Source organism: Pleurodeles waltl, chromosome 9 (assembly GCF_031143425.1).
Source record: "Pleurodeles waltl isolate 20211129_DDA chromosome 9, aPleWal1.hap1.20221129, whole genome shotgun sequence".
Classification (NCBI taxonomy): Eukaryota; Metazoa; Chordata; class Amphibia; order Caudata; family Salamandridae; genus Pleurodeles; species Pleurodeles waltl.
In genome coordinates, this window is record NC_090448.1 from 335,850,185 (window position 1) to 335,876,868 (window position 26,684).

Sequence of the window (26,684 nt, forward strand, 5' to 3'; positions counted from 1 at the left end):
TGCTCCCTGGTCCAGAAACAAAGCCTGTAGGAGGTGGAGGTGCTTTACACCTCCCCCCTACAGGAACTATAACACCTAGCAGTGAGCCTCAAAGGCTCAGGCTTTGTGTTACAATGCCCCAAGGCACTCCAGCTAGTGGGGATGTCCGCCCCCCAGGCACAGCCCCCACTTTTGGTGGCAAGTCCGGGGAGATAATGAGAAAAACAAGGAGGAGTCATCCCCTCAGCAAGGTCCACCCCTAAGGTGACCAGAGCTGAAGTGACCCACCCTCCTTGGAAAATCCTCCATCTTGTTTTGGAGGATTTAGCCCAATAGGAATAGGGATGTGCCCCCCGCCCTAAAGGGAGGAGGCACAAGGAGAGTGTAGGCACCCTCAGGGACAGTAGCCATTGGCTACTGCCCTCCAGCCCTAAAAACACCCCTAAATTCAGTATTTAGGTGCGACCCTGAGCCCAGGAAATCAGATTCCTTGATGACCTAACCAGAAGGACTGCTGACCTAAAAAAACCCTACCAGCCTGTCTCCAGATTGAAAGAACATGTAACAGCGACGCATCCAGCGGGACCAGCGATCTCTGCCGACTCAGAGGACTGCCCTGCAAATTCAAAGGACCAAGAAACTCCAGTGGACAGCAGCTCTGTCTAAAGCAACAAAGAAGAAACCATCTTTAAAGGGACTCTCACCTCACCCCTGAAGCGTGAGTCCCCAACACTCTGCACCCGATGCCCCAGGCCCATGTCCAGAGAAACCAACACTGCAGAGAGGACCCCCAGGTGACTCCAATGACATGTCCACCCTGAGATGACCTCCCTGCACCACCACGATGACACCTGCAGACAGAATCCAGAGGAACCCCCTGACCGCGACTGCCTGGTAACAAAGAACCAGACACCTAGAAGAAGCACTGCACATGCAGCCCCTAGGCCCAAGAGGAACCAACTACTGATGCAGTAGTGACCAGCAGGCAGACCTCACCTTTGCCCAGTCGACAGCTGGCCAGAGATGCCCCCCCTGTGCTGTGCCTTCATCGCCAGAGTGACCCGCGTGTCTCTCCACTGATTCCAATACAAAACCAGACGCCTTGTTTGCACACTGCACACTGCACCCGGCCAGCCCTGTGCCTCTGAGGGTGTATTTTGTGTGCCTGTTTGGGACTCCCCCCTGCACCCCTGCTCTCCCCACCTGCTCTACAAAACCCCCCTGGTCTGCTCCCCGAGGACGCAGGTACTTACCTGCTAGCAGACTGGAACCGGAGCACCTTAGTCTCCATAGGCGCCTATGTTATTTAGTCCCCTCTTTGACCTCTGCACCTGACTGGCCCTCTGTTGCTGGGTGTTTGGGGTTGACTTGAACGCCCAACGGTGGGCTGCCTAATCCCCGGAGACTGAACTTGTAAGTTCTTTATTTACCAGACAAACTAACCTCTACTTACCTCCCCCAGGAACTGTTGAATTTTGCACTGTCCACTTTCAAAATAGCTTATTGCCATTTTTTGCTAAACTGTGTACATTACTGTTTTCATTCAAAGTTCTATATTTACCTCTGCCAAATACCTTACAATTTATGTACTTACTTGGAATCTGAATCTTGTGGTTTAAAAATAAATTAAGAAAATAATATTTATCTGTATAAAAACCTATTGGCCTGGAGTTAAGTCGTTGAGTGTGTGTTACCAGTTATTGCCTGTGTGTGTACAACAAATGCTTAACACTACCCTCTGATAAGCCTAACTGCTCGACCACATACCACAAATAGAGCATTAGTATGATCTATTATTGCCTCTGTTAAGCCTCTTGGGGAACCCCTGGACTCCGCGCACACTATCTCTCACTTTGAGATAGTATATACAGAGCCAGCTTCCTACACCACTGATCTGCGGTGATGTTTTACCAATGGGAGTGTAATTGTTGCAGTCTTCCTCCTACAGGAGACGTATGAGATTGTGGGATGTTTGGGAAGTCATTGTTTTGTGGTAGCACTCTCTGAGGCAGTAAACTTTCCTCTGGCTCTGAAGTCTTGCCCCCTGCAAGAGCCTCTAAATGACCCTCTTGAATAATACTGCTGCGTTTGTTTTGGATGGGAGGTGGACGCCTCTGTAGTTTGGGGTTTAAACCCATGCCTAAACTGTTGTTTCCAAAAGGAACCCCAAAAAGGTGTGGTATATAGAGCTCCCATGGCATTGGCAGCACCTGAGTCCTTTCGGAGTTTTTCAATAGTAGTATCTACTTCTGGTCCGAAGAGATGCTGTTTATCGAAAGGCATGTTAAGAATTGCCTGCTGTATTTCGGGTTTAGAACCTGAGGCACTTAGCCATGCATGTCGTCGGATTGTAACACTAGTATTAATACTTTTAGATGCAGTGTCAGCTATGTCTAGGGCAGATCTAATCTGGTTATTTCTAATAGCCTGTCCCTCTTCTAGGATTTGATGTGCTCTCTTTTGGTGTTCCTTTGGTAGATACTGCAAGAACTCTCGCATTTCATCCCAATGTGCCCTGCCAACAGGGCCTGGGAATTGGCAAAAAGCCATTGGTTGGCTGCTTGTGTAGCTACCCTTTTGCCAGCAGCATCAAACGTCCTACTTTCCTTGTCAGGGGCTGGGGTATACCTTGAAGGACTATAAGCCTGTTTGCTGGCTGCACTGGCCACAACAGAATCCGGTGGCAGTTGTTGCGTAATGTAGACTGGGTCTGTGGGTGCAGTGTTATTTTTTTTTTATTTTTTTTTTAATCAATTCTTGGGGTTAGAACCCTTGCTTTGACTGGTTCCCTGAATATGTTGTCTGAGTGGGTAAGCATACCAAGAGGCATTGGTAAGCACTGGTAGGGTTTATGGGTAGAGGATAATTTATTAAAAAGGAAATCCTCTTCCAAAGGTTCTGCATGCATTTGGACCCCGTGGTATGTAGCTGCCCTTGATATGACTGGGGTGTAAACTGTACTATCCTCTGGTGGTGAAGGTTTAGCAGGATAAAGATCAGGATCATTGAACAGTATAGGGTCCGAGTCATACATGTCCCAAGGGTCCACTGTGTCTCCCTGTGAGTAGGTGTGGGAGTGTGATGGTGACGGTAGTGGTTGTGGGGTAGTAGGTGGAGAAAAAGAAAGCAGTGGCGAATGTGGTGGAGAAAGTTGGAGAGGTGATGGCTTCTCCTTTCGCTTAACATTTTTTGCTGGTGGTGGAGCATTATCGAGAGTCTCTTGAAATGCCAGCTTTCTTTTAGTCTGTGGAGGTGGAGAAGCAATAATTTTTCCAGTCTCTTTGTGGATGTGTATTCTTCTCTGCTTACTGTCCATAACCTCTAAATATTGGTTGGATATCAGATTCCTCTATTTGGCTCAGAGGTGGAGCTTTTTATTCTTTTGTCCGACTCCGGCACCGAAACAGGTGTAGCCGGTTGATGGGGTGACTTAGCCTTTTTCGGCACCGAACCCAAGGGCCGGTCGCCGATAACTTTCTTTCGGGTGGAACCATGGCTTTCCAGCAGTGAGGCACCCAAGGCCTTGCTAGATTTTTGAAAGTGGGTGTAAGGGCAGGTGTACTCACATACTGTGCCACTGTGATCTGTTGGCCTTTGTCTTCTGATCCTGGTTCGGAGTCGGAATTTTGGATCGAAACAGCAGTCTGTGCCTGCTCTTCCTCTAAGGTGTCAGTAGACTCTGTATATTTCAACGCCATCTCGAGTCTTCTTGCTCTTTGGTCAGGCAGTGTCTTTTTCGAACGAAACAAACGGCAAGCTTCATAATTCTCCTTTCTATGTTCAGGAGAAAGGCAAAGATTACATACCACGTGCTGATCAGTATAAGGGAATTTTGCGTGGCATCGAGGACAGAATCGTAATGGAGTCCGATCCATTAGGCTATGGTGTGGTAGGCCCCGACAGTACTATCGGATCGACTGCAGATGTAAACGCGGTCAAAACAATGCAGACGGTATAATAAAGTGAATATAACGTTTCTGAAATGAAAGTCTCAGAGCTAGAGGGAACACATCCAAACCAGACAGTGGAAAAAAAACAATCTAACAAAGGAGTCGATGCCCATGCTCACTATCACCGAGAGGAGGAGTCACTTGCTTCCGTGACTCAAAAAAAGACTTCTTAGAAGAAAAACAACTTGTAACACTCCGACCCCAACACTAGATGGCAGGATATGCACAGCATGTGTATCTGCAGCTACACATGCCATCAAACATATATATATATATATATATATATATATATATATATATATATATATATATATATATATATATATATATATGATTCACATGCTGTGCATTATCCTGCCATCTAGTGTTGGGCTCGGAGTGTTACAAGTTGTTTTTCTTCGAAGAAGTCTTTTCGAGTCACGAGATCGAGGGACTCCTCCCCTTTCGGCTCCATTGCGCATGGGCGTCGACTCCATCTTAGATTGTTTTCCCCTCAGAGGGTGAGGTAGGAGTTGTGTATATAGTAATAGTGCACATGCAATGGAGTAACTATGTATGTACATAATGTGTCTAAAAGTGATATATATTTAAAAATTTACAATTGTACAAGTTTATTTTTATCAACTTTTAACGGCTACAGGCTCCCGGGGAGGTGGGAGGGCGCATGTGAATCTGCAGCGTCTCATGCCACGAACAGATGTACACTGGGTAAGTGGCATTTTCCGTTCGATGGCATGTGTAGCTGCAGATACACATGCTGTGCATAGACTAGTAAGCAGTTATCTCCCCAAAAGCAGTGGTTTAGCCTGTAGGAGTTGAAGTTGTTTGAAATAATGTCCTTAATACTGCCTGTCCTACTGTGGCTTGTTGCGTTGTTAACACATCCACACAGTAATGTTTTGTGAATGTATGTTGCTGCCTTACAGATTTCTGTCATTGGTATATTTCCTAAAAACGCCATTGTAACGCCTTTCTTTCTATTGGAGTGTGCCTTAGGTGTAATAGGCAGGTCTCTCTTTGTTTTTACATAGCAGGTTTGAATACATTTAACTATCCATCTGGCAATGCTTTGTTTGGATATTGGATTTCCTGCATGAGGTTTTTGAAAAGCTACAAACAATTGTTTTGTTTTGCGAAATTGTTTGGTTCTATCAATGTAATACATTAGTGCCCTTTTAATGTCAAATGTATGTAATGCCCTTTCAGCTACAGAGTCTGGTTGTGGAAAAAATACTGGGAGTTCCACAGTTTGATTTAGGTTGAACGGTAATATAACTTTTGGCAAAAATCTGGGATTTGTGCGTAGAACCACTTTATGTTTGTGTATTTGTATAAAGGGTTCTTGTATGGTAAATGCTTGTATTTCACTTACCCTTCTAAGAGATGTGATAGCTATTAGGAAGGCTACTTTCCATGTTAAGTATTGTATCTCACAAGAGTGCATAGGTTCAAATGGTGGACCCATGAGTCGTGTTAATACAATATTGAGATTCCATGAAGGCACTGGTGGTGTCCTTGGTGGAATGATTCTTTTTAGACCCTCCATAAATGCTTTTATGACTGGATTCTAAAGAGTGATGTAGAATGTGTAATTTGCAGATAGGCAGAAATTGCTGAGAGATGTATTTTAATGGATGAAAAAGCTAGCTTAGATTTTTGTAAGTGTAATAAGTAGCTTACAATGTTTTTTGTTGACGCACGTAGCGGTTGAATTTGATTATTATGACAGTAATAAACAAATCTTTTCCATTTGTTTGCGTAGCAATGTCTTGTAGTATGTTTCCTAGCTTGCTTAATGACCTCCATACATTCTTGTGTAAGGTCTAGATGTCCAAATTCTAAGACTTCAGGAGCCAGATTGCTAGATTGAGCGATGCAGGATTCGGGTGTCTGATCTGTTGTTTGTGTTGAGTTAACAGATCTGGTCTGTTTGGTAGTCTGACATGAGGTACTACTGACAGGTCTAGTAGTGTTGTGTACCATGATTGGCGAGCCCAAGTTGGTGCTACTAGTATTAGTTTGAGTTTGTTTTGACTCAATTTGTTTACTAGATACGGAAGGAGTGGCAGAGGGGGAAAAGCGTAAGCAAATATCCCTGCCCAACTCATCCATAACGCATAGCCCTTGGATTGAGGGTATGGGTACCTGGATGCGAAGGTTTTGGCATTTTGAGTTTGCTTTTGTTGCGAATAGGTCTATTTGCGGTGTTCCCCAGTTTTGAAAGTAAGTTTGCAGTATCAGGGGATGAATTTCCCAATCATGGGTTTGTTGGTGATCTCGACTGAGATTGTCGGCCAACTGGTTTTGGATTCCTGGGATGTATTGTGCTATTAGGCAAATGTGATTGTGAATCGCCCAATGCCAAATTTTCTGTGCTAAGAGACACAGCTGTGATGAGTGTGTCCCTCCCTGTTTGTTTAGGTAATACATTGTTGTCATGTTGTCTGTTTTGACAAGAATGTATTTGTGGGCTATTAACGGTTGAAATGCTTTCAGTGCTAGAGACACTGCTAGTAGTTCAAGTTGATTTATATGAAGTTGTCTTTGTTGAGTGTCCCATTGTCCCTGGATGTTGTGTTGGTTGAGGTGTGCTCCCCACCCTACCATGGAAGCATCTGTTGTGATCACGTATTGAGGCACTGGGTCCTGGAAAGGCCACCCTTGGTTTAAATTTATAGGATTCCACCACTGAAGTGAGGAGTGTGTTTGGCGGTCTATCAACACTAGATCTTGAAGTTTACCCTGTGCTTGTGTCCATTGTGTTGCTAGGCACTGTTGTAAGGGCCGCATGTGTAATCTTGCGTTTGGGACAATGGCTATGCATGAAGACATCATGCCTAGAAGTTTCATCACTAACTTTACTTGATACTGTTGGTTTGGGTGCATGCTTTGTATTACGCTTTGGAATGCTTGTACCTGTTGTGGACTTGGAGTGGCAATCCCTTTTGTTGTGTTGATTGTTGCTCCTAAGTATTGTTGTATTTGACACAGTTGTAAGTGTGATTTTAGGTAGTTTATTAAGAACCCTAGCTTGTGAAGGGTTTGTATGACATATTCTGTGTGTTGAAGACACTGTTTCTGAGTGCTGGTTTTTATTAACCAATCGTCTAGATACGGGAATACGTGTATGTGCTGTCTTCTGATATGTGCAGCTACTACTGCAAGGCATTTTGTAAATACCCTTGGTGCTGTTGTTATCCCGAATGGTAACACTATGAATTGGTAATGTACTCCTTGGATTACAAACCTTAAGTATTTCCTGTGGGAAGGATGTATGGGTATATGGAAGTAAGCATCCTTGAGGTCTAATGTTGACATGTAGTCTTGTTGTTTGAGCAATGGAATCACGTCTTGAAGTGTCACCATGTGAAAGTGATCTGATTTGATGTAAAGATTTAGTGTTCTGAGATCTAAGATGGGTCTCAGTGTTTTGTCTTTTTTTGGTATTCGAAAGTACAGGGAATAAACACCTGTTCCTTTCTGATGGTTGGGTACTAGTTCTATTGCTTCTTTTTGTAACAACGCTTGGACTTCTAGTTGTAATAGATCCGAGTGCTGTTTGGACATGTTGTGTGCTTTTGGAGGCACATTTGGTGGCAATTGTAGGAATTCTATGCAATAACCATGTTGGATAATGGCTAGGACCCACGAGTCCGTAGTTATGTCTTCCCAATTTTTGTAATAGAGTCTCCCCCCCACTGGTGTTATGTGTTGGGGATTTGTGACATTGGAGTCACTGTTTAGTTTGTGGGGTTTTTGGGCTTTGGAATTTCCCTCTTGTTTTAGGGAATTGTCCGCCCCTATATTGTCCCCGAAAGCCTCCTCTTTGGTATTGGCCCTGGTATGTGGGTCTGGCCTGTGAGGTTGAAGGTTCTGTGCTTTGTGCTCGAAACCCCCCTCTAAAGTGTGGCTTCCTAAAGGTGCCTCTGCTCTGTGGGGAGTAGAGCGCGTCCATAGCTTTGGCCGTGTCTTTCTTTAACTTTTCTATAGCTGTATCCACCTCCGGCCCAAACAACTGTTCTCCATTAAAAGGCATATTAAGCACAGCCTGCTGGATCTCTGGCTTAAATCCGGAGGTGCGTAGTCATGCGTGTCTCCGAATAGTGACCGCCGTGTTTACTATTCTGGCAGCTGTGTCCGTTGCGTCCATAGCCGATCGTATCGGATTGTTGGAGATACTTTGGCCCTCCTCAACCACTTGTTGTGCACGCTTTTGAAACTCTTTGGGAAGATATTCAATGAAATGCTGCATTTCATCCCAATGAGCCCTGTCATATCTTGCCAATAAAGCTTGTGAATTGGCAATGCGCCATTGATTGGCTGCCTGTGCTGCAACCCTTTTCCCTGCTGCATCAAACTTTCGACTTTCTTTGTCTGGTGGTGGTGCATCCCCAGAAGTCTGAGTTTGCCCTTTTCCGGGCTGCCCCTACTACCACCGAGTCAGGTGTTAGTTGTTGCGTGATGTACACAGGGTCCGTAGGGGGAGGTTTGTACTTCTTCTCCACCCTAGGTGTGATGGCTCTGCATTTGACTGGGTCCTGAAACACCTGTTTCGCGTGTTTTAACATACCTGGTAACATAGGCAGACTCTGGTATTGGCTAAGTGTTGATGACAGGGTATTGAATAAAAAGTCATCCTCTATAGGTTCTGCATGCAGTGCTACATTGTGAAAAGTAGCTGCTCTGGACACCACCTGCATGTAAGCAGTACTGTCTTCTGGTGGTGATGGTCTTGCCGGGTAGCACTCTGGACTATTGTCAGACACTGGTGCATCGTATAGATCCCATGCATCTGGGTCATCTTAGCTCATCCCTGTGTGCGTTGGTGATTGCATCATTGGTGGTGTTGCAATTGGGGACAGTTGCGGTGATTGCTGTGGCGATGGCTGTGGCGAAAAACGTTGTGGAGTTTTTTCTTTAGCCACTTTTGCTTTTGGCTGCTTTTCTGTTTCTTGGAAAGCAGAGTTTTAATTTCATTTTAATTGGGGGAAGAGTTCTTATTTTCCCTGTGTCCTTCTGAATATGGAGCCTTCTTTGTGTATAATCTGGCTCTCCCATCTCTAATTCTTGTCCAAATTTATGGCCTTGTAGTTGTGATGAAAGGCCTTGTTCTTCGGAATAGAAGCTCTTTTTAGGCTCGGAGGCTGGGTGTTTCGGCACCAAAACCTTTTCGGAAGTCTTTTTCGGCTCCAAAAGCCACCTTTTTTGGTTTTGTGGTGCTGATATCTCGGTGCCGAGTTTGGTCGGAGCCGGTATCTCGGTGCGAGTAGACTCTGTGCCGGTATCTCGACCGGAGTCTGATGTCTTCGACACGTGTGTGCCCTTTTTCGGTGCCGATGGTTGGTCACCGTGCTTACGGTGCCGTCCCTTGGGCTTTTATTATCTTTGTGTGAGTTTTGGCCAGGGCAGTTTTACTTACGGTTTGTTGCCTCGCTAGGCTGCTCACTTTCGGCCTCGTCCGAGTCCGAATCAGGAATGGAGAAAGTCTCCTCTTCTTCGATGTCGTGGTGTTCTGCCGGCGTCAACGCCATTTGAAGCCTTTGTGTTCTCCGGTCCCGTATCGTCTTTTTCGACCAAAATGCCCGACAGGCCTCACAGGTATCCTCTTTGTGTTCGGGGGACAAACACAAATTACAGACCAAATGCTGGTCTGTATAAGGATACTTATTGTGGCATTCGGGGCACAAGCGGAATGGGGTCCGTTCCATGAGCCTTGAAGACGCACGCAGTCGGGCCGACCAGGCCCTGCCGGGGAATGGAAGCCCCAAAGGGCTACGGGAGCTTTTCTTTTCTTCGGTGTCGATCTGCTATTACTAACCTGATACCGAACGCAAACAATACAGTCGAATTTTCTGAGATTTAACTAACTTTCCGAACCGAAACACGAGGCAAAGAGGAACACGTCTGACCCCGATGGCGGAAAGAAAACAATCTAAGATGGAGTCGACGCCCATGCGCAATGGAGCCGAAAGGGGAGGAGTCCCTCGATCTCGTGACTCGAAAAGACTTCTTAGAAGAAAAACAACTTGTAACACTCCGAGCCCAACACTAGATGGCATGATAATGCACAGCATGTGTATCTGCAGCTACACATGCCATCCAACATATACATAAACATAAACACATATATATATACATACATACACATATACACACATATATATATACACACATATACACATATATACACACATATACACACACACACACACACACACACACACACACACACACACACACACATATATACATATATATATATGGACCTTTGAGAAGTGAACATCACATTGTTTTGTTAGATATTTACTCCACTTGGGGTGAGGTGCCAAGTGTAAGTGATATTTCATCTTCTCACATTGTGAAATTTCTAAAAGAAGTTTTTAAAGGTGGCTTTCCTATTGCATTTTGTCCGACAACGGACCACAATTTTGCTCAAGGGAAAACCTCTACTGACTATCAAGAAACTAATGGAACTACTGAAATATTGAATAAAACATTGAAGGAAAGTATTCAACTGGCTAGAGCTAACAGTGTAGGTTGAAGAAAATGTTACAGGAGAGGGTCACAATATATAGAATGACTCCCCACACTTCAAAGAGGAAAACCTCATCTGACTTATTTAACAGAAGAGATCCCAATACATTATTCTCTCCTGGCTGGATGACTTGGGATAAAGGTGTAGATTTAATGGTCTAAGTGTGTCTCTTATAGAGAATTTAAGCTGTGTTTCTGGTGTTAGCGTGTGCTCATGGTAATATGAGCTCATGGCATTCTAGAATGTATGAGGTGTGGTTTGGGGGATACTGGGCAGAAACAGTTGAGCTATCAGGGGAGGTGGCTGGGATGCTAGCAATAAGTATACTTTGGGCCTTTAACCAACTGACTTCCTCTGAGGTGTAAATTTGCCATGCCACACAAATCTGTATCCTACAGCACAAATCGAGGAAGACAAGGAAAGAAAATGACAAACTCACACTGGAAGAGAGCTAAAAGACCTGCAGAAATAATATAACATTACATGCATAACTAGAGCAGACTACCCATCAAAGGAAGTCCAAAAGAGTAAAGCAGTATCCCATAATCCAAAGAGCCAAAACACAGAGACCGCTCTATCGTAAGTACTCTGCAACAAAATTTCCAGAGAACTGATCTCAAACACTGAAGATATAGAAACTTACTTTAGGGATAAAACAGCTATTATGCCCCTTACACACTACAGCACCACTGCAGTTACGGACATCACTAATCTTCCAATTCTTACCACTTCAATGCAGGGAATCAGGATCGCCTTTCGATCTCAGCTCCCCAAAAATGTTCAAAACTATACTTGGCACAACATATGCATGCTAGCTAGAAGTACTTAAAAGAAGTCAGTGGAACTAGGATCATTTCACTTGAACCAACACCTCTTATAGTCCTCAAGAAGAATACCCAACCCTGACAATACAGCAAACCAAATGCCAATAACTCAAAACCCACTCAAATTCACTATTTCTACTCAACTCTCCAATTTAAAGTAGGAAATAAAATCTGATGTTGAATCAACAATTTGGATTCAGGTCAGATGGAGGCAAAGAGTCAGACCTCAAACTCACACAGAACAACCAAAACGTCACAGTGGACAAAAGCTGCCCAAATGCCTCTGGGCTTATCAGCAGCATTGCTCACAATTAGACACTACTACACAGACTCCATCTTGTCTGAGAATGGAATACACAAAAAATGCCCTAAAATGTATTGTCTCAAACTCCAAAGATGGACAGAGCTCTATTTTCCTAAAACCATTCACATCCACCCCACACCCAAAATTGTTGGGTTGCTCAGTGGTCAATCATGTCCGAGGCCTGCAAGCATCTCTCAAATTCAGACAAGTCATTATCGAGCTTCTTTTGAAGCAGTCAGTTTTGGTGCCAGAAAACTCACAGTGAGACAAAGATGGATTCTGTAATTGACAAAATCACACTTCAGACTCATTGTTTCTTTTGTTTCTCAAAAAGTGCCAAAAAGGCAAGGCTAAAAGGTGTAGGAAGGCAGGATGCCATAAGGTCAGGTAACTTTACAACTAAGTGCAAAAAAAAAAAACAGTGCACCAAAAAGCTCCAAGAGAGTCAATCTTGATTTTCATTCCCACCTTGTGTACAGCCTCCCTGGGAAATCATCAGCACCTCGTTGCAAGTCCTTCAAAGGCAAAAAAAACCCTATAAAGTCTAACATTTCTCCAAATGCTAGGAAAATACATTCTGGTCCGTCTTTCAGTCCCTAGCTACTCAGGGCAGGGTCCCAAGCACTAAGTCACTCTCTAGATAGGTCTCCAGCATGGACCTTCCAGTCCTTTGTGGTCATGTAAGCACTTTGGAGTCTTGAGTTGTTCTACTTTTTGTGTTCCTAAAAGAGGCAAAGAGGAGATCCTCTGTGTTGGCCTTCAGAGAGCACTGCCAGTCATCAGATGCCAGCTGGAGTCATTTAGTGAGTACTCTTCTTCCAGCAGGAGTCTTCTTCCTTCAAGAAGGACCTTCTCATTTTCAGATGAAACCTTCCTAGATGCAGAAATGTTCTAAGATGGGGTGGTTTCAATGCCAAATAAACTCTACCTAATAGCTAGTGTTTAGAGAAATTCTGCCACTCAGTCCAAACTATTTATCACAGTGCCCACACTTCCTTTAGCAGCACTTCTTTGCATTTTTGTAAAATTATTCAGGAGACCCCATCTTCAAGATGGCTTAGCACATCTGCCACAAGGTACACCTGCTTTCAGCTTCTAACCACTCCTCTATTAGATGAGCTCTACTCCAACCTGACAGGGTTCAAACCGTTTCTCTCTCCCATAGTGATTGGAGCTTGTATGTCTAGAGGGTACTGGGAATGAACTGGAGAAGCCCTCCGTAGCATCTCCAAGACAAACACAACAGTGCTACAGCTGTCCTTTGCAGAGTCAATAGTTCCTGTTCACTCCAACATAACGAATCCCTGACAGTGGCTAGCAATTAACACCATGCAGCCCGTTAGTGGCCCACAAGCAGGCCACAGTATTCTGACAAAGGGTGTTAACTTTGTAGCCAAGGGTGTGTATTTCAAGCTCTGGAGGTGTCTTGGGTGGCAGCATCAAGGTGAATAACTGGCACATGTTAGTGCCAACTGCTACCTTCATAATCACTTACATTTGAATATCCAGAATATAGTCCCCATCGTGAATTTTCTGTGGAAGCCAAGGGTAAATTTAAGGGAAGAATTAATATCAGCTAGTTTAAGTGGAAATGGTTTCCATATTATCAGCCCCCCCCCCCCCTCACTGGGGAGAAGATAATTTAAATTCTATGCATGATTCTATTTTGCCCTAGACTGCTTAGTTAAACACATTATAAATTATGCATCAGTTCTTTAAAGATGCACATAATGCATTGCCACAAGAGACTGTATGTTAGCCCTGGCTTGGACGTTCACACCTGTATACAACAGATTTCAGCCTCGTAAACCTGAAGTACAATCAATTGGTAGGACGCAGAAGTTGGATGTACGAGCAAGACACTTAAAAATGTACAATATTTCCTTTACCACTCCTCTTACCTGCATGGGCTTGAGCTGTGGGTCAGCCCACACAAAGCACACTTCCATTGTGCGATCTTTCTTCATGGGTAAAGGTAGAGTCAAATAACAAAATGGATCAAAAGTCACAGACACTTTGGCACACTCTGGACACACCAAGGTGGATTTAAAAAGACCATGGAAAATGTCAACGATTATTGAATTGTTCCGCAGTCTGTGGTTATTCCAAGCCTCTTCCGCCACCACCTTCAAAATAAAATGGTGAAAACACTTGTGTTAGAAATGCAAAAACATGTGCTTGCTTAGGTCATGATTCTGACACCAAGTACAAATTTGAGCAAAATATGTTCATTAAAATTTCTATAATAGCTGTGGTATGGTATGTCAAAGAGTGGGTATTACATTCTACAATTTTGGAAATCATTTAGGAAGTATCTGTAGGAAAATACTATACTCAAGGATAATACCACCGTTTAACTCAGTTAAGCACATCTGCATAAAAAATACAAATTAATAGCTTGATATTAAACAGTGATAAACAATTTATTTTATACACAGTCTATACACAGAAGGGCTCAATAAAAGCCATTTACGGGTAGACTGGCACTGCGTTTGAGGTTAGAATTTCATGTAACCCCAAAAGCCAGTGGTCCTGTACCCTTAACGCTCCTTCATGTTCCTTAATTGAGCAAACCTCAAATGGTGCATTGTCACGGTATAAAATAACTGGCAGTTCTTTACGGAGTATAAGAAAGATATTTAATTCTATAAATAACGTAGATCTTTTCTCCGGGAATGCCTGCAAAAAGAAAAAAAAAATCTGAATTTTATCCTGTACGTCAGAGGAAACTAATGGAGTGTTTCAAATGTGGACTTTCAGCGATCTTACCATTTCATGGAAAGACTCAGTCTGACCACCTAGTTGTGTCACCTCCATCATTCAATGACCAGTATACATGCCAAAGCTGAGAAAGCAGAAAGTCCACACTTGCTCCTTATGCTCACTGTTTTCACCCGCTTCTGTCACAGACGATAGGCCAGCCCACATAACTGGGGTGCCATTGTTATCTAGGAAGTCTGATAACTGGTGGTTAAGGAGGAATTTGATGATCTTGGTACAGTCCAGAACATTTCTTCACAGAAATGTGATAAGAGCGTGTGATTTCAGTCAAAGTTTGAAACAGATTTGAAGGGCATTCAGAGTAAGTAAACAAAGTGGAATCCATGCAAGTCACACCACTCTGAGCTCACCTTGGTGTCTAGTTTTCAGAAATGTCTGGGATAGGTGGCGTCTAAGCCCGAGCCCACAATCCGCAGCTATCCACATACCCAAAAATGATTTTGTTTTTGTTCAATACCAAAGACTTAATGTCTGAATGTTGCATTTTGGGGCCTTTCTTGCTGCTCTGCAAGGCCTCTCACATAACAGGGGTGCTGCTATTATCACACAAAGTGTTGGCCTGAAGAATAGTAAAACATTTGTTATTACCAATTGGATTTCTCTCTTGTGAGGAAATGGGGTGTATTATATGGTATGACTTTGCGACCTCAGCTAATATACTACAAACCCCTCGATGAAAAGTCAGGTTTCCTTTGTTAAACTTTAGTTCAAGCCTGGGTAGCTGTGGCACTGAGCAGTTAGGATTACACGGAAGAACAGGTGTAAAGCATTTAAATAGATCAAAAGAACTGAAGATGGAAAGAAAGAAATACATTTGGTCACTTCGATCTACTCTGAGTGAGTAATTACGACAGGGAGCAAGTCCAGAGGACCAGCAAGGTCCAAAAAGACAGTTACCTCCTTAGGAAAAGCAGTCTTCAGTTCAGTTCAGTTTTGTTCCAGCATCAGTGGCTCCTTGCCACTGACTTTAATACAGCGGTCCTGATGCAAGTGATACGGGATGGTGAAGATGCACAAGTTGTCACCTATTTATATTTTTTCTTACTTAATATCATTATTCTCAACAATTAGTTTATTTGGGAATACGAGATGAGCGATCTACACAACTGTCCCCTTATAGAATTTAAACTTTTGCCTAGAGTACAGAAATGTTTAAATGTCTGTTTTCAACCACAGGTTTCATACCTGCTTCCAGTGTAAACTAGGTAGAAATCTGAAAATGATTTAATTTTTATTTTTTTTAAATGAAAAAATGACTGCCACTTACAAAAATGCAATTTGTTTTTGTTTTTTAAACAACCTTGCTTGTTCCTGAAAGCTGGTGGTGATCTTAGCACAACAAACTTTTTGTGGTGCCATTTTCTTAGGGGAAATAAATATTTTACTATACTTGGGTGGCTTTCTTGGTTCCTTCCAGGGGAATCTGCAAACTGGGGGCGGGAGGGAGGCAGTAAACAAGAGCTTTATGTGGAAAAAAAATGAAAAGCTATGAGGGGGTAAGTGTGAAAGGCTCTAAACATCACAAAAAAGGGCTACTTAGGGGTCAAAAACAAATATATATTTTGGTAACCTATCTATAGGCTATATTTATGAATTTTCTTTGAAAAAACGAACCATTTATACTTGAAAATTATGTCTATTTTAAAGGAAGAGCAATGGTGCTAGGTAGCCGGCAAATCACAGAGGTATGCAAACAGTATGCAAAAAAGAAATGCTCGAGTTTCCAATACAGCAACTTAAGATCCTACCTAGAATGGAATTGATCACTCTTCCCTTCCATGACAACCAAAGTTCTCGGACAACGTTTTGGTTTTGATTATTCCCAGGCTTCAGGAACAAACTCCAATGAAACTTTTTAATTTGGAGGTCATCAAGAACATGGACCTAATTAAAGTGGGTATGCACAATTTGTATAATTCTGTGAAATTTGGAAACAATTATGTGGAATTCTGTGGAATTAAGTGAAATGCAAATCCAGTATATAATTTTAGTGTGAAATGTGCGACATGAGGGTATTTTGTGTTAAAAAATAAATTAAAAAAAACCTGAGAAAAACACAAGAGCCGTGAACAACACTCAAGTGTCAATTGTTCATGTATTCACGTTTCCACGCTTTAACTTTGCCATGAACTGTGGCGTAATTATGTGACGTGGCGTCTGATTGGGGGGGGGGGGGTGGATAAAATGGGGTAAGGGACCTGTTTGAAGGGAAAGCCACGGATTCTTAAATGAACGTAGGATCCATTGATCAGAGTGTTGTGTAGCCATTTTACGTTATAGCTCCATGCACGTTAGTTTAACACACTAGGCCGCTGTGCACTTTGACCTAGATATATTTTATTCGGCTTCGCATTGTTATTTTACAATAACCAGTTTCACGGTCTTGTTTTATTTTCATCTATCTAACTGTTTTTGCTTAGCCCAGCACTGTGTTCTCAAACAAGACATTCTTGATCACTTTGTGCTTCAGTCAAGGCTACAGTTTAGTACATTGCCGGAGAACGTGGTAGAAGTTTAGTCTCCAACATTCGTAGAAAATAAACAGCCTTACGTACGGACATTTTCTTAGAACATCAGCTGTGTTTTTATAATAACACTTCCTAGTCCCATTACTCGTTAAGAGGGAGATTCCAGCTAGGGAACCACAACTGTATGCTGATTGCTGAACGCTTCGCTACAGATGCTAACGCAGACTACAGACCTTTGCTCAGGTATGAGGGTTGATGTCCTCCCGGGGGAACCTGAAAGGCAGAATTATAGCTTAACATGCTGTGCTCAGATTATGACTTAGAAAGGAAATAGTCCATCAATCTCAGTGCCAATATGATAGCGTTATTCTTATGCTTCACTCTTCTAGTCACCATTTTAATACTTTCATGTTGTGTCGTCCTGGTTATTGCAGCTCACGCTTTGCTATCTAAAATGCAGTTGTTTTATTAAACCAGTCATTAAAACTCATACTGTTTCTTATTGTCATTTATATACGAGACCGAAATGTGAATGAGAGAACCGGAGGAGACCTGAGTGACCACGACTTCCCTGAGAAGCCTAATATGTCATGCGCTCGGCTGCCCAATCATCACTATCTGGTGGTAGAGATGAGGCACTGCTAGTTAGCCGGAGCAAAACCCGGATTTAGAGAGACAGGCGTCACCCACAGTGGGTGAGACTCAGTCTCACACACCGTGGACGATCTTGCTGCCCAAAATCCAATAGTCTCATTAGAATAATGAGAGCCTACGCGACAAGAGGTGCTGGCCTGCCAGACCTCTAGATAATGCAATGAAATTCATCCCATAGGCCACACACGATCCTTCAAGAGAAAACTAAAGCAGCTTCCTGGATTGTGCTGGGGAGGAGGAGGTGAAAAAGGGCTGCCAAGCCTGCCTCTGTTCTGGTGAAGAAACCAATCTTGCTGCTGGACAGGCTAGGAGGATTGGTATTAACAAAACAGCATGTAGTAGAATAACATATGGGGCTGTATGTGCAGTTCTTGTGCAGAGGACGGTAAACCAAAGGACAAGCCGTGGTTTACATCTTTCTAGGGCTGAGACAGCTTCGTCGCCAAAAAGTTGAAACCCACTATATAGAGAATATCTCTGGAATTCGACTGGGCATCTCCTGAAAAGCCCATTGAGTGAAGCCAAGCATGGCACCTAACAGAGATGGATGGATTCCACGGCTCAGGAAACCAAATTCACAGTATCCAAGTCCATTTGCAGTATCTGCTTCATCATGTTTTGCACAACCTCAACTACCTTCGCTAAATGTTTCTAGTGATGGTCCGGGAGACTCAGTGCCATCTTCCACAGTGTGTGTCTGTACCAAGGTAAAAATTATGTGGCAGTCATGAGCATCAAGTTCCAGGAAGAGAAAACTTTATTGCTCATGCCCTCCAGTTTTTTGTTTAGATGCCCGGTCTGGAGGTCTACTGGGAAAAGATTAGCAAGATGATTCCTGTACCACCAGACACTCTGGTGAATTGTGAGAACACTAGAAAGATGGCGCTCCCAGTGCCAGTCAATGATGAACGGCAATCTGCCTGCACACTGATGGTGCTGACATAGTATTAGCCCAGACTGTTGCAAAAGGTTCCTTTAAGACTTCAATAAATGGCACAGCAGCTCGGATGTGGTAAGAGTAGGACTCTATATCATAAGGTTACACTCATTGTTCTCCAAAAACAGAGGCAATTCTACAACATCTGCAGACTTTTTAATATCTGCAGTGAAAAACACATCTTCTGTAAAGGACATCCTTGAAGGACACCAAGTCCACCTTCACAGAGGTATCCAGGCCACACGCATCCTGCAGGGCCAGGTAATTTACTGCATCCATCCAGTAAGGGTCAGCAAATATGGTGCTCACTGCTGTCATAACTGTCTTGTTGCATTGCACAAGGCATACAGTTGTGGTCTGAGTGAGAACCAAATAGGTCATCCATCCTTTGACAGTATTCAACACTGGGCAATGAACCTCCGTCACTAATCTCTGCATGTCTCTTAATGAGAGCAGGGAATATGGCCTTTGTCTTAGGCATAGGCTTTGGAATAGGAGCTGAGGTTGGGGCTCAGTGGAGGTGCCACGATGGGAAGCACTGCAGCACTAGCTCCGGTTGAAGGAGAGCCTCCAAGAGGACTATTGGGGTCAGCTGGTGCCACTGAAGTACCCAACAGTAGTATCCAAGTCAGAGCCCCCAAGACATACATGAGTAATGGCTGTGACCTGCATCAGTTCAGTGATTACTACAGGTAAGTCAGAGAGATGGTCAGTGCCACAATAAGGAGTTACACCAGCAACTGAGCTGGCATACCGTCTTCTGCAAGCCTGATGTCCACCCGGTCCAGTTCTGAGAAAAGAGGATCAACTTTAAGAGGGGAGCAGTCTAGAGATCTATCGCTGGAGAGGGAATGGCATGTTGATGTGGCACCCTCACCTGTGCCTTTTCTTGTCCTTTGATGGCTTGGAGGTGTGAGACAATTGCAATTTGGACCTTGATATGGAACACAAACATCACTGTGCTCAAAGCTTGTTGCACACATGCAGCATGAACAGTTTCGCCCCCATGCCTTTATGGCCTTAGAGTGCATGAGGCTGCAATCCACACAAGCAGCCCTAGTGGGAGTTTGAAATGGACATTTGTCCATGTCAAGAGTGGCGAGGCTTGAACTCCGACTTTTTCGGTAGTGATTTTCTGCCTATCACTACAATAAATATGGAATAACTACATTTCTTTCAGACAAAAATGTTGCACAGTCACTCTAGGTCAAACAGAAGAAAAAGGGAACTGATGACAAGGTGCTGCTGAGGTGCTATATAGCTCCAGTGACATTACATCCACCATGGTTCCGAACAACACAAACAGGCATTTGTCAATCATTTGTCTTTATTAGCACAAGCAAAGCTGACAAAAAGCTTATCATCCATCCAGTGATTCAATGTGAAAGCTTAGAGATCTTTCTTGGTCCAGTCAGGGAAGACTCTCCTCTTACAGGGGTAAACTAGAAGGGGAAAAAAGGAGAGTGCTGGACTGTCTCACATGAAAGGGTGATTCTTTAGACAAAAAGAAAAAATAAATTAAGGGTTATGTTATGGTGAGAGGTTTTTTCCAAAGCACATCACCCACATGCTTCCTGGGGCTAAATAAGAATACAAATCCAACAAGAAGGGTACACAAAATTCAGAACTAGTGTTTTTTTAATTGCTTTGTGAAGTTTAAGAAATTGGATCAGCACAGAACATTTTTAGGAAGATTGTTCCAGTTTTTAGGGGCTGTTATAGAAAAATACCTGTCACCCAATGGTGTCTTACAAAATCTTGGGATCTGTAACTAAAGAAGCTAAGACAAGTACAGAGTCCCATTTGGATTGCTGTGAACAAGGTTGTGAGAAATAAAGAAGGAGGAAGAGTTGGATAATGAAAGAACAATCCAAAAGGGCCTAAAGATGATTAACCTGTGAAAGCCATTGCAGGGTTTTTAAGATATTAGAAGCAGATTAATATTTTTGGCTGTTTGACATTGGAAAGATTACAGTCACGCTAACATACAGCATATTAGCATGAGATGCAAGAGCATACACATTAGGAACCTAAAGATCATACTTAAGTTCCACTGAGGCGTAATGGAGGGTGCACAGCAAAATGTATTTCAGACCCTACAAAAAGAGCATTTCAAGTGGGAACTGAATAACAAATGACGATCAAGCAAAGACAAAAAGTCTGACTAGGACAATAACCTTTAACAGTGCCCACCGCAAAACCTTGTTAGGACCAAGGAAAAACAATTAACAAAAATATCAACACTTCGGCCTAAAGAGAGTCACGTTGACTGACTCCACACCAGCCACAAATTACACCACAAAGACATCAAACTTCTTCAGCAGGTGAATCCAACCTGAATAGTTGGAGCCACTCAATAAGCCAGGCATGGACATGTAGGTTGAGGGGTATTCAGTGCAATACCCAGACCGGTTTCTGAGAGGTGAGAAAGCTTACAGGAAGCAGGTGCCTCTTGGCAGAATTTCCAGTGCGCAATACTCTTGACAGAGCACATTCTCTGTAGTCGTGAAAAGATATAAATAAGGGACACCCCACTTGGCAGACATGCCTTGGATCCACCTCTGGATGAAGATGTTGTTTTTGATCAGCCAGCTGATGCCTGCCGAGCTTGTCTGCCTTGGTGTTCAGGGAGACATCCAAATTATTTGCAGTGATGGAAGACCTTTAAAGATTCAGCAATTCCCAGAGAAGCAGTGCTAGCAATGGGACCCGTGACTCCAACACCATCCTACTTGTTCCAAGTTGAAACTTTCTTCTGCTACATACATCTTTCTACATATTCTTCACCTTATGAAATAATCCCAAATGAGTAGCTCTCCAGGAGCTAGGATTGAGTGGTGTCAGTTACCCAAAGAAATTATTTAACACAGCACAGACAAAGTGCTACATGCCTGACACTTAAGACAATAGTGCTTTGCAAAAGTATGCAAAGGCTACTAAGTAGCTGCCCAAAAGTCCAGCACATATCTGCAATTGGGATACCTCTGAAAAGAGCCATGAAATCAGCGATGGCACAATGAGTAAGAATGCCTATGGGATGAGCTTTATTGGGCAGTACACAGAAGATGTCCAGTGCATACATATGTTCTAGAAGCCTCTGTAATTGGATTTGGTGGCAGGTTTCCTGGCTGGCAAGATTTCGTCTATCAGATCATCAGGAAGGAAACTAGCGGGCACCACTCAATGTTCATGTGCAGCCACAGTGTCTGTGGACTGGGGTGGTGTCACGACCATCCTGCTGCAACAGCAGTCCTGCTCATTCTGGGACGAGAAAATAAGGCAAAATACTGTGTGTCAATAGATCAGCATATCATATTCTCCTCATTCTGTTTGGGGTGTGGCGAAAAAATGCACAAATGGAAACCCAAATATGGAGAAGAGCTCCTTCATCTCCTTAGGTCTAACACCTATTCTTAGTCCTCGAGCAATAGACTACAAACAGTAGCTGCTCCCTTGCTGATGGAACCTGGTAGGCGGGCAGCTACTAGGAGGTCACCTTATCACTGCATTATGTCCATACCAACCAAAAGAGGGTCCATGACGCCATTTGCCCTTTGTTTGTTAACATAATGGTGGTGTTCTCTGACATAATATATGGATGTTGTACCTCAAGACTTATGGGAGATAGGCATTCGTTGTGAGATGGACCACTTGCTGGACGAGCGCATTTCTTTACAGCACTGCTGGGTCACATACCAAAGGCCGCACCACGATGACACCCAAATGAGCACTCAGTCCAAATAAAGAGGCATCCATGACCATGGTAGCCTAAGCTTGTGGACAGCTGAATGGGTGACTCATCAGAAGGTTGGAGGGGGTCCTTCCTTCAGTATAGATCTTGATGCACTGACTGGAATATTCACACCTAAGATGAGACGTAACAGGAGTTACAGCCACTGCTGCTCAGACACCACTGGAGAGATCGCATCCTCTACATGGCAAGAGCCACCAATGGAATTCACAAGATCATCAGGTCTAGCAGGCACTATAACTGCAGGGCTGGGATCTGAACCCGAGTAAGGCATATCTAAATCGACGCCAGATTATTCCTTCTTCTCAGAGGAGGAAAGGTATTCACAAGGTTTGCGTTTGGAACCACCCTGATAAGTTAGCCTCTGTAAGAGTGAGTTGAGACTTTGAGATGTTAAAATCTACGTCATGAAGAAGACGGTGACTGATGGAGATGATCCCGGACCAGTGCCAAGGGTCCCATCTTCACTAGTCAGTCATCGAAGTATGAAAAGGGGTCAATATGTTTTGAATGGCCATAGTGAATGAAACATTTGCACTTCACTGCATAACAGGCTTTAGTAGTGGGCCTTCTTGCTTCTTTAAGAATATCCATACACATAGTCTCCAGTTCTTTTAACCGTTAGGGCCACACTTGGTGCTTAGTTGTTTAGTTGTTGGGTGCTTCTATTTTTAGTGGGATGTCAATAGTGTTTTTTATTTTTAGATGCTATATTAATGTCGGAGATGCCAACTTTTCCTTTTTGTTTTCAAACTAATTAGCCTTTTAAAAACTGGTAAGCTGCTGTCTTCTTATTGTTTTTTTTTTTATCAATGTGTGTCTAAATCATGATATGCTTTGTACTCGCATGTAACGATTTTAATTAATTCAACATCAATTAAATAAACATAATTACTTACTATGCATACACTGCTGAGGTAGAATTAAGTATCCTAATTCTAAGACCTTAGGAGCCAGATACCAAGATTGAGAGGTGCCTTACTGCTCCCTGGTGAGTGGGTTAGAGGCCCCCGCCAGTTGGAAAGTACCTGCTGTGAAACTACTGTGAGGTCTAGTAGAGTGGTAAGCCATTGTTGTGTTGCCCATATGGGAGCTACTAGGATGAGGGTTAGAGATGTCTGTCGAAGTTTGCAAATTACAAATGGAAGCAGTGGGAAAGGTGTAAAAGCAAAGTCACATATCCCTGACCAACTCATCCATAGTGTGTTGTCCATGGACTATGGGAACCTGGAGGCAATGTTTAGGTGTGTGGCATTTTCTGCTGTGGTGATAAGGTATACGTCTGGGTGACCCCACTGTTGGAAGAGTGGGAGGAGGACTTGTAGGTTGAGCTCCGATTTGTGCACTTGTTGGTGCGTCCTGCTGAGAAGATCTGCAAAGACTTAGTCCAGTCCTGGTATGTACTCCACTCAGTTGTGAATGTTGCGCAGGATAGCCCACCTCCAAATGATCTAGGCTAGATTAAATAGTTAAGGTGACCTGGTGCCTCCTGTTTTTGCAGATGGTACATGGCAGTAATGTTGTATGCTTTGATGAGAATCAGCTTGCCAATGAAGTGAGGAAGAAACGCTTTCAGGGCTAAATGAACAGCTAGCCGCTTGAATTGCTATGGAGATGAGTTTGACTTGGTGCACAGTGACCTTCTAAACGCAACTCCTGTGAATGTGTGCCTAAACATGTGAGCGATGAGTCCACTGTTATGCTTCTAAGCGGAACTGGGTGTAGGAAAGGTTGTCATTTTAAAAGACCACTGGTATTCCACAGAAAATTGGCTATCTACGCTGTGAACCAAATGTAGGGGTACACTATGCAGATAGTACAGGCAACCCTTATTGGTTTGCACAGTAAAAAGTGACAATCCTAAAAGCTCTCTTCAGTGATAGTAAGGGTGAGAAGAACAAGTTATCTGGTAGAAACTATCTAGCTGCAGATTCCTTACCTTAGAATTCCCTGGCGTCAGCTTTAATCTGGAATTTTTCTGCTGAGCAGTGCCCTGCACGCCGTCGGGTGGCATTTTCCGGCTCCGCGTGGTGTCGTCAGTGTCGTTGGAGCAGTCGTGACGTCACGGTCTTCTACAAGGGCACCACCACCACAGCACACACACGTCAGTTCTTTTCCACAACTTCCCACACCAGAAGCGCAGTCTTCTTTCTTGATTGCTTGAGTGCAAAAACATGCCCTTGAGAAAGGGAAAAATCATGAAACACATAATGTATATATGTTCACAAAGCGGGGAGGCCTGGGTGGGTGTAAGGAATCTGCAGCTAGATAGAGTCTCACCAGATAATTTGTTACTGAAGGTAAGTAACTTGTTCATCTGATAGAGAATTCAAGCTGCAGATTCCTTACCTTAGAATAGATACTCAAGCTATAACTCCTTGTGGTGGGTTGCAAAAATATACTTTACACCAGGAAGTTCTGTAGGACCGAGCGGTCAAAATGCCCCTCTCGCCTCACCTGGCTATCCAAGCAGTAGTGCCTTGCAAACGAGTGGAAGGAACCCCACGTTGCCGCTTAGCAAATATCAAGTACCGGCACGCCTCGAGCCAACACAGTGGTAGCAGCTTTCCTCTGGTAGAGTGAGCTCTCAGGCCCTCCGGAGGCTGCTTCTTTGCCAAAGTGTAGCAAATATTTATACAGAGAACGATCCAGCGGGAAATGGATCGTTTCGGGACTGCCCGACTCTTCTTTGCACCAACATTCTCCACAAAGAGCTGGTCCTCCACCCGGAACTCTTTTGTGCAGTCAAGGTAGAACGATAACGCTCTTTTTGGGTCCAGCCGATGGAGACGCTCCTCTTCCTTAGAGGGGTGCGCTGGAGCAAAGAAGGTGGGCAGGGTGATATTTTGACCCAGATGTACGGGGTCACCACCTTGGGGAGGAAAGAGGCACAGGTTCTGAGGACTACTTTTTCAGGATATATTGTGAGATGCATCGGTTTTGATGATAAAGCCTGCAGCTCACTCAGTCTCCTGGCAGATGTGATCGCCACTAAGAAGGCTGTTTTGATAGTGAGCAGCGGGAGAGAACAGTTATGTAAAGACTCAAAAGGAGCACACATTAGAAAAGTGAGTTCTAGATTGAGGTCTCACTGGGGCATAACAAAGGGTGTAGGTAGAAACATATGTACAGACCCTTTTAAGAATCTCAGTACAATGGGGGACTTAAACAAAGATGGTTGATCGGGCAATTGAAGAAAAGCCGATAAGGCAGAAAGATAGCCCTTAAGAGTTCCTAAGGAGGAACCCTGTTGGGCGAGTGATAGAATGAACAAATGGACATTAGATAGAGAAGAAGAAAGAGGATCAATAGACCTCTCTGTACAATATGAAACAAAACGTTTCCACCGGCAGGGATAAATCGATATAGTAGAGGGACGCCTGGCTGCCAGAATGACAACCCAGACTTCGGGAGGGAGGTCATAAACCATCAACTGTCACCGCTCAACCTCCACGCATGAAGCCGCAAAGTTGACAGGTTTGGGTGGAGAACCTTCCCCTACTGCTACGACAGAAGATCCTCCCGAAGAGGCAACCTGATTGGAGGACCGATGCTCATTTTGAGAAGCTCCGGATACCAGATTCTTTGTGCCCAATCTGGAGCCAGTAAGATTACTTGGGCCCGGTCATTCTTGATTTTCTTGAGAGCTCTGGGCAGAAGCGGTATCAGCGGAAAGGCGTACAGGAGGCCTGAGCTCCACTCGTGACGAAAAGCGTTGACTAGCGGTAGCCCCCTTGGAAACTCCAACGTGCAAAACTGCTGACATTGCGTGTTCTCTGCAGAGGCGAACAGATCTAACCAAGGCTCTCCCCACTGCTAAAAGAGTCCTTGTGCCACATCAGGATGGAGATACCATTTGAGATCCACTAAGCATCGCCGGTTGAGTTTGTCTGCCCTGGCGTTCAGAGAACCTGTCAAGTGTTGAACCATCAGAGTTATGCCCTGCTGTTCCAGCCATGTCCAGAGACACAGAGCCTCTTGGCAAATGGTCCATGACCCCACACCCCCGCTTGTTGCAGTACCACATCAGGGAGTGTTGTCCATGAACACCTGCACTTCCTTCCCTTTCACAATAGGAAGAAATGCTTTTAATGCTAGTCGGATCGCTCAAAGCGCCAACAAGTTGATATGGAGACCAAATTCCACCGGAGATCAGAGACCCCTGATCTCCACCTCTCACAGATGGCTGCCCCATCCCAGAAGTGACGCATCTGTCACCACTGTGAGATCTGTTTGGGGAAGGGAAAGGAGTCTGCCTTTGACCCAATATCAGTTCACAAACCACCACTGCAGATCGTCTGCAGTTCCTTCCGAGATCTGAACCACGTCAGTAAGATTTCCCTGATGCTGTCCCCATTGGAACTTCAGGTCCCACTGCAAAGCCCTCATATGCCATCTGGCATGTTTGACCAATAGGATGCTGGAAGCCATGAGTCCCATCAGCCTTAAGAGTCAGTCTCACCGTAATCTAGGATAGAGGCAGAAACATTGGTATCATAAC

The 26,684-nt window shown here is 43.9% G+C and overlaps 1 protein-coding gene across 1 annotated transcript in view; it reads right to left on the bottom strand.

Annotated features, from left to right (window-relative positions):
* USP4 (ubiquitin specific peptidase 4) overlaps positions 1–26,684 on the bottom strand; it is a 789,752-nt gene that overhangs the window by 366,389 nt on the left and 396,679 nt on the right. Inside the window, exon 11 of the mRNA XM_069206879.1 lies at positions 13,494–13,718. Within this exon, the coding sequence (XP_069062980.1) occupies positions 13,494–13,718 (225 nt within the window). The remainder of the gene's footprint in view (positions 1–13,493; positions 13,719–26,684) is intronic.